This window comes from Mytilus californianus, unplaced genomic scaffold, assembly GCF_021869535.1.
Source record: "Mytilus californianus isolate M0D057914Y unplaced genomic scaffold, xbMytCali1.0.p SCAF_5, whole genome shotgun sequence".
Classification (NCBI taxonomy): Eukaryota; Metazoa; Mollusca; class Bivalvia; order Mytilida; family Mytilidae; genus Mytilus; species Mytilus californianus.
Genome location: NW_026262701.1, coordinates 79,398,143 through 79,411,179, shown reverse-complemented (window position 1 = coordinate 79,411,179; position 13,037 = coordinate 79,398,143). Strand labels below are relative to the sequence as shown.

The 13,037-nt window shown below is 33.1% G+C and overlaps 2 protein-coding genes across 3 annotated transcripts in view; one reads left to right on the top strand and one right to left on the bottom strand.

The window, feature by feature from the left end:
• LOC127701473 (zinc finger protein 507-like) overlaps positions 1–13,037 on the bottom strand; it is a 323,989-nt gene that overhangs the window by 32,171 nt on the left and 278,781 nt on the right. The gene's annotated exons all lie outside the window — the stretch shown is intronic.
• Positions 1–13,037, top strand: part of LOC127701483 (poly [ADP-ribose] polymerase 2-like) — a 36,763-nt gene that overhangs the window by 1,231 nt on the left and 22,495 nt on the right. Inside the window, exons 2-8 of the mRNA XM_052205359.1 lie at positions 1,023–1,198; positions 1,646–1,769; positions 2,467–2,673; positions 3,165–3,371; positions 9,137–9,252; positions 9,921–10,093; positions 11,883–11,985. Coding sequence (XP_052061319.1) covers positions 1,023–1,198; positions 1,646–1,769; positions 2,467–2,673; positions 3,165–3,371; positions 9,137–9,252; positions 9,921–10,093; positions 11,883–11,985 — 1,106 coding nt within the window. The remainder of the gene's footprint in view (positions 1–1,022; positions 1,199–1,645; positions 1,770–2,466; positions 2,674–3,164; positions 3,372–9,136; positions 9,253–9,920; positions 10,094–11,882; positions 11,986–13,037) is intronic.

Below are 13,037 nucleotides of genomic sequence, written 5' to 3'. Positions count from 1 at the left end.
CCGTACCATTCCAAAAGGCTTCACTCGGAAAGAGGTACTACTTCCAATTGCGTCGGGAATGTTGTAAGATGTATGGTAGTCGCACATGTAGGGCATGGTGGAAGTTGTGGTGAATTGGTTACATTTTGCGGTTGTGGTACACTATCCATGTTGCAAGTTTATTTCAACAATAATCGTGCGGTTCTGTGGTTCAGTACGTTTTGCGGTGGTCTTCTTTTTCGCGGGTTTTCCTTTTCTTCGAGGTATGGGCGGTTTCTTCAGTGAGGTTGGTGGTAGAATGGAACTGGTCGGTAGACATGAGGCTAACGGTTGTAACTACAACGCAGGACGGCTAAGGTGGATCGTGTGCGGATGCAGGGGTTCACAGAAAAATAAATAATTTGTGACGAGTGAACCAACACCTTCTAACGGAAAAGCTGGTAGAGTAACCAAGATGGATACCGAAGTATGCTGCGGTTGTCTTAAAACCTCATGGAAATATAATATGTAGAGACAACAACATCTGGGTTACCGCAAGGTGATAGTTTTATTGAGTCTACATGTTTCGCCACTTACGGTGGCGTCTTCAGGACAATTTAAACATAGAAAACAAATACTGAAGTACATAAAATGCTTGAATTATTCAAATGTAACTCAAATTGCTCTACCCTCAGTTCTAATGTCAAGTTATTGCAATTGATAAGTTCTGGTTGTTTAAATCAGAGACATATAATACATATGTATTACTTGTATATGTCTCTGTTTGAATAAATTCTTTTCAATGATAATCATAATGGTGTTTGTCTGATGCTTTTGCCTTTCAGGTGTCAAAATAATAGGTATTTTACATATTGAAATTGAACAGAAAATGAAAGTACCAAAATTTTCCATGCCAAAAATTAACCACTGCTGTTTTTATGAAATTCATCAAAATATTCTTATACTATAATATCCTGATTTACAGTATTTATATGCAGGACTAGCAGAGTGAGTGTCTTTAAGTATTGAATCCTGAGTATATATTTTTTTCCTCTTCACTACAGATGCAACTGAAGATGGTAGTGGAGATTCGGTTCCAACAAAGAAATCTAAACTTGGATCACAGATTGATGGTGTAACAGTCCGATGGGAATGGGAAGGAGATAAATCTACCTGGACAAAGTACTCAGATGATAAAAATGAAAATATTACTGATGCTTTCAATTCAAAGAAACCATCTGTGAGTTGAAGTAAATAAAATTATTGAATGAAGAAAATATACCTTTTACAGTACCTATCATACTATATGTAGATCAAACAAAATATAACTTCTTCAGAACAAAGTAAATGTAACTATTACTGTTCAAAGTTATATTAAAGTTTAAAGTTAATACAAATATTTCAGTGCAAAGTAAATACATATATTTTACAAAGTGTAACCATTACATGTATAACAGTACATGGTTATATTTTTTTTTTCTCAGAAATGTTACAAATTCTAGTTTATTAGTTAGAAAAATTCCAGTCAAATGAATTGGTTATCATGCGCTATATGGTTATTATACAACTTTGTACAATGTTCAATACAGTTTGGTGAATATTGTTCATGTTGTGATTATCTATGCGATTTATTGCTATTTAAACTTGCTAATACATGTAATATGATTGTAAACTATTGTAAATTTAGATGAGCTTTGATGTTGCTGGTGGTGCCAGTTTAGAGGTTGTCTTTGACAAAATGGTACAGAAGAATAGTAAGACTGGATGGTCAAGAAGGGTCAGATTAGCAGTTAAAGATGATAAGAGTGATGGTATGTTTAATGTGAAATGTCAATTTCAAGTAAATTATATGTACCTCAAAGCTTTCATTTTCTTCCTTTGTTCATCCGAAAATAAATATTGTCCTTCCTTGAAGAATAATTACCAAAAAAGGGTATATAGGGCTGAGTCCTCACTAGGATTTTATTTATATAAATTATATAAATCATATGCATATCAAGTACAACAACTGATGAAAACATCTATGTTTCCCCCTTTAAATCCTCAAATATCGACATAGAAAAATAAATAAGAGGTGATGTGGTTTTCTGTAAAGATACTTGATAAAAATTTCTACCGCAAAACACTTTTTGTATAAGGCACAAATACCCATATGTTAGACTACTCAACTTCAAAAAAACTAACTGATATTGTTTAATATTAAAGTTTGGATGATGGGTATGTCAGCAACGAATGGCCAGCCTTCAACAATGAGCAAAACCAATACCATGTATTCAGCTTTAAAAGACTTGACAAAAAGTGAAACAATTAAAACTAGAAAACTAACGGCCTGATTTATGGCAAAACAAATATGACAAACAGCAACGAATGACAAACACTGAATTACAGGCTCCTGAATTGGGACAGGCACATAAAGAATGAGTTAAACATGTTTGTGAGTGCTTAACCTTCTCCCTGTCAATGTGGTGTAACAACACAACATGAGAACCAACTAATTATCTCTTTTAGATTACTATGTGTGGCAGTGGGAGGACGAGAAGGGTAAATGGAATCCATACAATGCTGAACATTCCATTGAAATAGAGAATGCCAGAATTTCTGGGAAGGATCTCAATATAGTGGCTAACCACAGAGCTTATGATATAGACTTTGCTCAAATGGAACAGGTTAATACAGTCACCAATGTAGCTCGTACTATAGACAGATGTCAATCTGGTGAGGAAAGTTAGAAGAATTGTTTTATTGGAAAGTTAATAATTAAAATACAAATGATCATGATGTGAAAATGTGGAGGAAAAAGAAATAATAAGTTTAGACTTGGAATATTCTTTTTGGATATTAACAATACATATTATTCTTATATCAGAAACGGTAGTATTTGTTTGACCATGTAAATTAAATTTTGATACCCGGTAGGCTTTAATATTATTTAATTAAATATGATACTTTGTAATTTTATATAGATATAAGAAGATGTGGTATGAGTGCCACTAAGACAACTCTCCATCAAAGTCACAATTTGTAAAAGTAAACCATTATAGATCAAAGTACTGCCTTCAACATGGAACCTTGGCTCACACAGAACAGCAATCTATAAAGGGCCCCAAAAATGACTAGTGTAAAACCATTCAAACAGGAAAACCAACGGTCTAATCTAAATAAAAAATGAGAAACGAGAAACAGTCTATATGTAGAATTTTTTACAGATGCAGTTGAACCAATAGATTCACCAAAGAAAGTAGCACCTAAAAGAGTATCAAGTAGAGGAGATGCTGTGAAAGTGAAAGTAGAACCTGAGGATGAACCTATGACCTCAAAGTCAGCTGGTAAAGGCAAAGGGAAAGCTGCTAAAAGTGGAAGGAAGAAAGGAAAATCTGGAGCTGATGAAAATGGCTCTGAAGGAAAGGAAATGGGTACGAAAAGCTTTTCACTTTTTATATCCAGATATCTAATACAGACTTATCGGAGATGCTATAAGAATGTGTTCGGTTTTTTTTTTTGTGATTTTCATGATATTCTATAGAAACATTATAGTACAGTAGACTCCACCTAATCAGATATCGGCTAAACGAATATATCGGCTATTGTAATATTATTTCAAAACACCAAACCCTTTCCTATATGTTAAATGTAAATTTTATCGGGTACCGTACCTACTCGCTTATTAGTCGGAAAATTGGGAGTAAAATTCATAATCCAGAGAGGGGGACCGACTAATAGACGAGATCTAGCGACCAGAGGAAAAATCCAAGCTTGAGAAAAGTCAGGAGTGAATTTCCTGGTCAAAACTACGTTTTTGATTGCCAAACCTACATAAATCAATAAATAAAAAGTTTTTGTTGAAAATAAATGACTACATTACTAGCTTTGTGTTTTATTTGTTCTTTGGTAAACATTTTCTGCAAATTCGTGTTGAAATTCTACTGTTTCCGGTTTGTGTATTGATTTTCATGGTCACATGGTTTTCCTATAAACCCAAAAGAAGAGCCAAGAACCAAAAATGAAAAGGAGATAACAATGTACCAAATATGTGAAAGGATGTTTTCAGCGGTGTTATTGTGTCATTATTGTGATATCATGATATCAATTCAATGCTTATAAATCATATAATAATCAAAAAATAATTTTAAGATTCATTCCCAAAATCAAAATATTATTCATTAAAGTGTCTCAGGTAAGCAAAAATTACAAAATTGATTGACAAGCCAATATAATCCATTGATAACCCCAATTAAGAGACAAAGAGTTGTATTTACTAAAGGTGTGAAAACTATCAGTGATAGGTAAACAGATGACACTAATGAGTTGGAGTTAGTTATTTTAATATATTGATAAGCTTCACTTAATTTTTTTAATCCTTTAATCATCACAATATAATAAGAATTATGAAGTGTACATGCTCATTTAACACCGAGTTATGTATGCTGTGAAAAATATTTTCATCAAGTGTTGATTGACTTTAAATTTTTCAGGTTCATATTGGTTTATATTCGCTTTTCTCAAACAATAGGTTGTTAGTCATACCCTACAAAATCATTGATGCATTACGTAAACAACACATGGCTAATCTAACATTTGAACAGTGAACAAAACAAGAGAAATGAATACATCTTTATTATTAACAGCAATATAAATTATCATGATGAGCATCAACTAAATTCAAACCAAACATTAATGCAGAAATGAATATTATTCCTGGATTTGCATTGGTTCTACCGGTGTTCAGTTACTGTCAGCTGAAAAAAAATGCCCAAATTTTGTCCGACTTATACGAGGGTCAAGACTAAATCCTTAGAATTTGGAGCTGAAAAGGGCCCCCGACTTATAGTAGGATCGACTATTAGGCGAGTTTATACGGTAAATGAATATTGGATATACAAATATATCGGCAAATCGGATAGGAATATTCATAAAAATTCTGTCAAAACCATGCACAATCCGATATTTTCAATGTTTTTCTGACAGGAAATGAGGCAGGAAGTTATGCAAGTACAATCTTGCAGACAAGAAAATTTTGTTTCTGCTTAATAAAAGGGACTATTTCCTAATAAGATTTTTGTCTTTATTCATTGTTATACGACCGCAAATTTTCGTATATTGGTATCACATCGTCGTCGTCAGTGTCATCCGAAGACATTTGGTTTCTGGACAATAACTTTAGTAAGTGTAAATAGAAATCTATGAAATTTAAACACAAGGTTTATAACCACAAAAGGAAGGTTGAGATTGATTTTAGGGGTTATAGTCCTAACAATTTAGGAATTAGGGGCCAGAAAGTGGCCCTAATAAGCATTTTTCTAGTTTCCAGACAATAACTTGTGGAACGGTGTATGGATCTCTCTGACTGAAATTATACCACAAGTTTCCATACTACAAAGGGATGGTTAGGATTGGCTTTGGGGGGTTATGGCTCAAATCGTTTAGGAATAAGGGGCAAAAAAGGGGGAAAAACAAGGGTTTCTTGGTTAACGGATAATTAAAAAAAAGTACAATGTTATGTTTGGATTACCTCCCTTACATGTTTTTAAATTATGTTTAAAGAAATGTTGTATTGTCTTGGAGTGATTAGCTGTCAATTTATTTTTAGAAGTTACTATTCAAAAATGCTGATTAAGGAATATTAATTTTAGCCATGGTTATGTATGTCATTTTCTATTTTAAGACTTTTATGATGTATTTAAATGGGTAATTATGGTTACAAACTCCATAGGAAATTTGAAATGAGATTATGACCATATCTTGAGGGAAAGAATTTTTTTGGGGGGAAAAGGGGGGGGGGGGGGTTGGAGGGGAAAAAGAAATTGTGAGAGGGGGACAATTTTTTCTCATTTCAGTTTCACAAATTAAAAAAGAAAATTTCTTCAAATTTTTTTTTTTTTTTTTTTTTGCATAAAAAAAAGAGGGGTGGGGGTGGGTAAACATTTTTTTTTTGGGGGGGGGGGGGGTCAATTTGCAACAGCATAGTGTATTGCACAAAAGCAAAAAATTGTATATATATTCAAATCATATAACCAATTCTAAGTTCTTTGACTACAGTTATTCTGTGTCAGAAACCTATTATGTGTCAAATATTTAATTACAATCCAAATTCAGACCTGTATCAAGCGCGAATATTGTGTCCATTTTTGCCCAAACTGTTCAGGGTTGGACCTCTGCGGTCGTATACAGCTGCGCTCAGCGAAGCAATTTTTCTTCCTTTGCAATGTGAATAAGATGCCCTTACAGTTCAAATGGATGAATTTTATTTAAAAATACCAGTGCAGTACGTTGGGAGAAATTTTGATAAAACTTGTGTGTTCACAGAATCCGAAATATAATCTTAAACTGAATAATTTATTGCAATGTACATATAAATCCCTTCAGAACAGAGAAATCTGACTTTTATCAGATATAATTATGTAACATGTGCATGACCACATGTCATGGACGCCATTTTCCCTTGTTTACATTTTAAAATGTGTAGCCTCGAGAACCATGACCCGAACAATAACAGAATCTTTAGAAAACTTAAACTTGATGCATTATTTATTCATCAAACTTTATTATCTTCATTGATAAACAAACTAAATTTCGTAATTTAAAGAAATAAAATATATAACAAGTAAGATTTCAGTGAGTTTAGAGACTGTGACAAATGATAGTGAAAAAATGATTTGCTGAACTTCAGACATGTAATCATTTTAAATCTAAATTTAAGCCTCTTTCCATATCATTTCTATTGAATGATAGAAACAAATTATTTTTTAATTAAATATCATCAAAGAAATAGTTTAATTAGTCATCATGTTAATAAGACAAGCTGATAAAAATTTCACAGAGTGTGAGCAAGATTTTACTGTTACCTCTGTTGTCACTACATAAATAGACATGCATAAATATGGAGTATTACTTCATTTATGAAACAAATAAAGACACAAACTATGGATGGTAGATATATATTCACATAAATAATTAGGAAATTTGATTTATTTAAATAAACAAAGGATTAAAAGGCAGAAAACAAATAGTATTACATAACAAGCTGATCAATTTTTAACTCAAACATCTTGGTGGTGTACCTGAAAAAATCAAGAAAAAAACGTCTTAACCTTTTCTTAAGCAGTGGTCAGGGCTAGTTACATCTCAGGATTATGAATCTTTTTTTTTTTGCAGAATATTCAATAAGTATACATTTATTGTCTAATTGAATATATCGGGTAATGGCATATTTTTTGCTGATGTTTTGCGTATCCGATTTGCCAGAGTCTACTGTACTTACACATTCTCGCAATTTTGTAGACATCACATATTTTAATTAAACAAGGACGTTAAGCAACCAACAATCAATCAATCAATTAATTTAACAGTGTAAACAATAGTCATTAGATATTATGTCCCACTCACCAACAAAAGATGAGTGCCTATACCATTTGTCAAGCTTTCATGTTTTGATTTACAGTGAAGACAGTTGTCATGAAAGACAAGGCACCAGTAGATCAGAATGTACTCATTCATTAGGTAAAGATCATTTTTATTTTATTTACAGTGAAGACAGTTGTCATTGAAGGCAAGTCACCAGTAGATCAGAATGTACTCATTCATTAGGCAAAGCTCATGTTTATTTTATTAACAGTGAAGACAGTTGTCATTGAAGGCAAGTCACCAGTAGATCAGAATGTACTCATTCATTAGGCAAAGCTCATGTTTATTTTATTTACAGTGAAGACAGTTGTCATTAAAGACAAGGCACCAGTAGATCAGAATGTACTCATTCATTAGGTAAAGCTCATGTTTATTTTATTTACAATGAAGACAGTTGTCATTAAAGACAAGGCATCAGTTGATCAGAATGTACTTATTCATTAGGTAAAGTTCATGTTTATTTTATTTACAGAGAAGACAGTTGTCATTAAGGACAAGGCACCAGTAGATCAGAATGTACTCATTCATTAGGCAAAGCTCATGTTTATTTTATTTACAGTGAAGACAGTTGTCATTAAAGACAACGCACCAGTTGATCAGAATGTACTCATTCATTAGGCAAAGCTCATGTTTATTTTATTTACAGTGAAGACAGTTGTCATTAAAGACAAGGCACCAGTTGATCAGAATGTACTCATTCATTAGGTAAAGATCATTTTTATTTTATTTACAGTGAAGACAGTTGTCATTGAAGGCAAGTCACCAGTAGATCAGAATGTACTCATTCATTAGGCAAAGCTCATGTTTATTTTATTTACAGTGAAGACAGCTGTCATTGAAGGCAAGTCACCAGTAGATCAGAATGTACTCATTCATTAGGCAAAGCTCGTGTTTATTTTATTTACAGTGAAGACAGTTGTCATTAAAGACAAGGCACCAGTAGATCAGAATGTACTCATTCATTAGGTAAAGCTCATGTTTATTTTATTTACAATGAAGACAGTTGTCATTAAAGACAAGGCACCAGTTGATCAGAATGTACTTATTCATTAGGTAAAGTTCATGTTTATTTTATTTACAGAGAAGACAGTTGTCATTAAGGACAAGGCACCAGTAGATCAGAATGTACTCATTCATTAGGCAAAGCTCATGTTTATTTTATTAACAGTGAAGACAGTTGTCATTGAAGGCAAGTCACCAGTAGATCAGAATGTACTCATTCATTAGGCAAAGCTCATGTTTATTTTATTTACAGTGAAGACAGTTGTCATTAAAGACAAGGCACCAGTTGATCAGAATGTACTCATTCATTAGGCAAAGCTCATGTTTATTTTATTTACAATGAAGACAGTTGTCATTAAAGACAAGGCACCAGTTGATCAGAATGTACTTATTCATTAGGTAAAGTTCATGTTTATTTTATTTACAGAGAAGACAGTTGTCATTAAGGACAAGGCACCAGTAGATCAGAATGTACTCATTCATTAGGCAAAGCTCATGTTTATTTTATTTACAGTGAAGACAGTTGTCATTAAAGACAACGCACCAGTTGATCAGAATGTACTCATTCATTAGGCAAAGCTCATGTTTATTTTATTTACAGTGAAGACAGTTGTCATTAAAGACAAGGCACCAGTTGATCAGAATGTACTCATTCATTAGGCAAAGCTCATGTTTATTTTATTTACAATGAAGACAGTTGTCATTAAAGACAAGACACCAGTTGATCAGAATGTACTCATTCATTAGGCAAAGCTCATGTTTATTTTATTTACAGTGAAGACAGTTGTCATTAAAGGCAAAGCACCTGTAGATTCAGAATGTACTCAGATGTTAGGCAAAGCGCATGTATTTTATGAAGGAAAAGATATTTGGGATTGTATGCTTAACCAGGTATGTATAATAAATCAAATTGAAACTATTTTCCACATATATTATATATGCAAACTGTATGTTAAATATTACAAATTCAGGACATGTTGAAATATATAATGCATGTTTAGCATTAAAAACATTGTTTGAACAAAAATTATGTTTATTTTGGTCATGTTACTTAATAAAGGTTTCATAATGAGTAAGAATTGGACATATCCTCATATTGAGCTGATTTTTATTATGTGAGTCTACTATGATGAGTAACAGATGGAGTTTATGTTTGGTTCCACTTTTTTTCTAAACACCTTCACATATTGAGCTGGTGTTTTCTTATGTGAGTCTACTATGATGAGTTACAGAACAAGTTAATGATTGATTCCGCTCAGCTGATTGATGCCAAAATTACGGACTTTTGACTTTGAAAATTTTCTGAAAATAACAGTTACATTGTGTATGCAGACTTTTTTTCTAAACACCTTAACATATTGAGGTGATTTTTAGTATGTGATTCGTTGAACATTTAAATTGGTAGTTTACCTATACCCATGAAATACACGATAATTGATATCCCACAAATAATAATGAATCCACAGTCATGACAGTAAATAAGTTATTTAAAAGAAGCAATGTATGAAAGGAAAAACAAAAATCTTTTGAATTAAAATGATTTTGTTCATCGATTTCAGACAAATGTTGGGAACAACAACAACAAATACTTTATGATACAGTTATTAGAGGAAGACAGTAAGAAATCGTACCATGTTTGGTTTAGATGGGGTCGTGTTGGTTATAAAGGACAGAATAACCTTGTTCCATGTGGTAGTAATATAGATCTGGCTAAGAAAACATTCTGCAAAAAGTAAGTCTTGTTCCAAAAGGTAAGACTTATAAGCCATTGATTCCTGATATATGAAATGAAAGCATTTTAAGTGCCAATCTGCCAAAGAATCAGGCAGTGGTGAAAACATGACAAATAAAAACCCACTCAAGTTTACATTAATTTAAGTTCAAAATGTATAATTGTGCACGCATATAACGTTCGTTTCCTTTTCCTGTTCTGGTAATTCAAGATACAATTTGGTTGAAATGCACTAGAAATTACCAATTGAGGGGAGCTAACTCTGTAATTTGCTATCATTCTAACCAAAGATTAGAGATTTATCAAAATTAACAGACATGCAGAAACGAAAGACCTACCATTTCTAACTCAGGATGAAGGTAACTTCAAAATAGAATGGTTAGGTCGGTGGATTTTGTTCAAAAGCTTCCTTTACTGTCAATTCAGAAAGAAATGCATGCATTTGTTATTACGAATCCTTGATACTGGCAAAAATGCAAAATCTAAATAATGCGATTGCAAAAATTTTATGAAGGAATTGAATACTGAACTTATCAATGCATGTTTTTATTATTGCAAACTTGAAACTGTCACATTTTTCACATTAATAAAAACATTGCAATAATTTCTGAATTTACAATATTTACATAAAATGACACGTCATCCTTTGCCTACTGAGAGATTGATATTTGTGACGTGTCAGGATGGATTTTACTGTTGGTGCATGTTCATATTTCCTTTTGACAAAAAACATGAGAACTTGATAGTGAATGAATGTAAGAAAGCAAAGTAAAACACCATCAAACAAACAAATTAAAGACCAACTCTATTATAATGTCTTTGGCAATATGATGGTTCATCTATCTGTGTGGGGCAGAGTGGTCTAGAAATCAGAAGTATGGTAATATTTCTCTATGTAAAAAAGAAATTTCGAAAATTTAATACAGTCAAACCTGTTGCATTACTATCAGTACATATCTGTTTGATGACTATTTTGAGGCCCTGCCCCCTAGGTCATGGTCCAGTGACTTTGAATTAATGAGCAATTTTCAATGTTAAGTTTTCTGCTTAAGTCAGTTTGACAAGAACTACTTGTGACAGATCGATGATATTTTGTATAAAGTTGCATTACTATCAGTACATTTCAGTTTGTCGATCATTTCAAGTTCAATGCCCTGCCCACAAGATCATGGTCCAGTGACTTTGAAATATTAAGCAATGTTGCTGTCCATCAGATTGTCTTTATCTGAATTTTGTGTGAACAGGCAAACATATCTCTGTGTCAACAGTATATTCCTTAATAGAGGTGACCTTTGTTGCCGGATTGATTGTAATAGGTTAAATCTATGCACGATATATTAAATATTTGCACTCTGCTGTATCTAAGTAAATATAAAAATGAAAGAAGATTTTGTATACTTGCCAATTAGACAACAATCCACCAGAGCTGAAACGAAGTGGTAGTAAGCAATTATAGGCACATGTACAGCCTTCAACAAAAAAATATCATACTGCATAGGCTGCTATAAAAGGCTCCGACATGAGAAATGTGAAACAATTTAAACGAGAAAACTAACTGCTTAATTTATAACAAAACAATTTACAAAAAGCAAATATGACAGACATGAACCAGTGACAACCACTGTACTTCAAGCTCCTGACTTGGGACAGGCACATAAAGAATGTTAAATAAATATTCATTGTATAGTTGAAAATCTTTTTTATTGCAGAAGCCGTTTAATTGTTTTATTCCTACAGTGAATGTGGATTAAATATTTGTAATTTAAGTATATTATTTATTCTTTATAAGATTTACAGATAAAACAAAAAATGACTGGGCCAATCGAAGCAAGTTTGTTCACTCCCCTGGGAAATATGATATGTTAGCCATGGATTATGGTGAAGATAGCAAGGTCAGTCAAAGAAATGAAAATAGTTGAATGAAGTTCAGAATATTTGAAAAAACAATTGAAATGTTCCAGAAAACTGCTTAACAATAAGCTCCTTTAATTATAAAAATAAGAAGATGTGGTATGATTGCCAATAAGACAACTCTCCACAAGAGACCAAATGACACAGACATTAACAACTATAGGTCACTGTACGGCCTTTCGACAATGAGTAAAACCCATACTGCATAGTCAGCTATAAAAGGCCCTGAAATGACAAATGTAAAACAATTCAAACGAGAAAACTAACAGCCTGATTTATGTACAAAATTTTGAACAAACAAATAGAATAAACAGCAACAACAACAACCACTGAAATACAGGCTCCTGACTTGGGACAGGCACATACAGAACAAACAAATAGAATAAACAGCAACAACAACCACCACTGAAATACAGGCTCCTGACTTGGGACAGGCACATACAGAACAAACAAATAGAATAAACAGCAACAACAACCACCACTGAAATACAGGCTCCTGACTTGGGACAGGTACATACAGAACAAACAAATAGAATAAACAGCAACAACAACCACCACTGAAATACAGGCTCCTGACTTGGGACAGGCACATACAGAACAAACAAATAGAATAAACAGCAACAACAACCACCACTGAAATACAGGCTCCTGACTTGGGACAGGTACATACAGAACAAACAAATAGAATAAACAGCAACAACAACCACCACTGAAATACAGGCTCCTGACTTGGGACAGGCACATACAGAACAAACAAATAGAATAAACAGCAACAACAACCACCACTGAAATACAGGCTCCTGACTTGGGACAGGCACATACAGAACAAACAAATAGAATAAACAGCAACAACAACCACCACTGAAATACAGGCTCCTGACTTGGGACAGGTACATACAGAACAAACAAATAGAATAAACAGCAACAACAACCACCACTGAAATACAGGCTCCTGACTTGGGACAGGCACATACAGAACAAACAAATAGAATAAACAGCAACAACAACCACCACTGAAATACAGGCTCCTGAC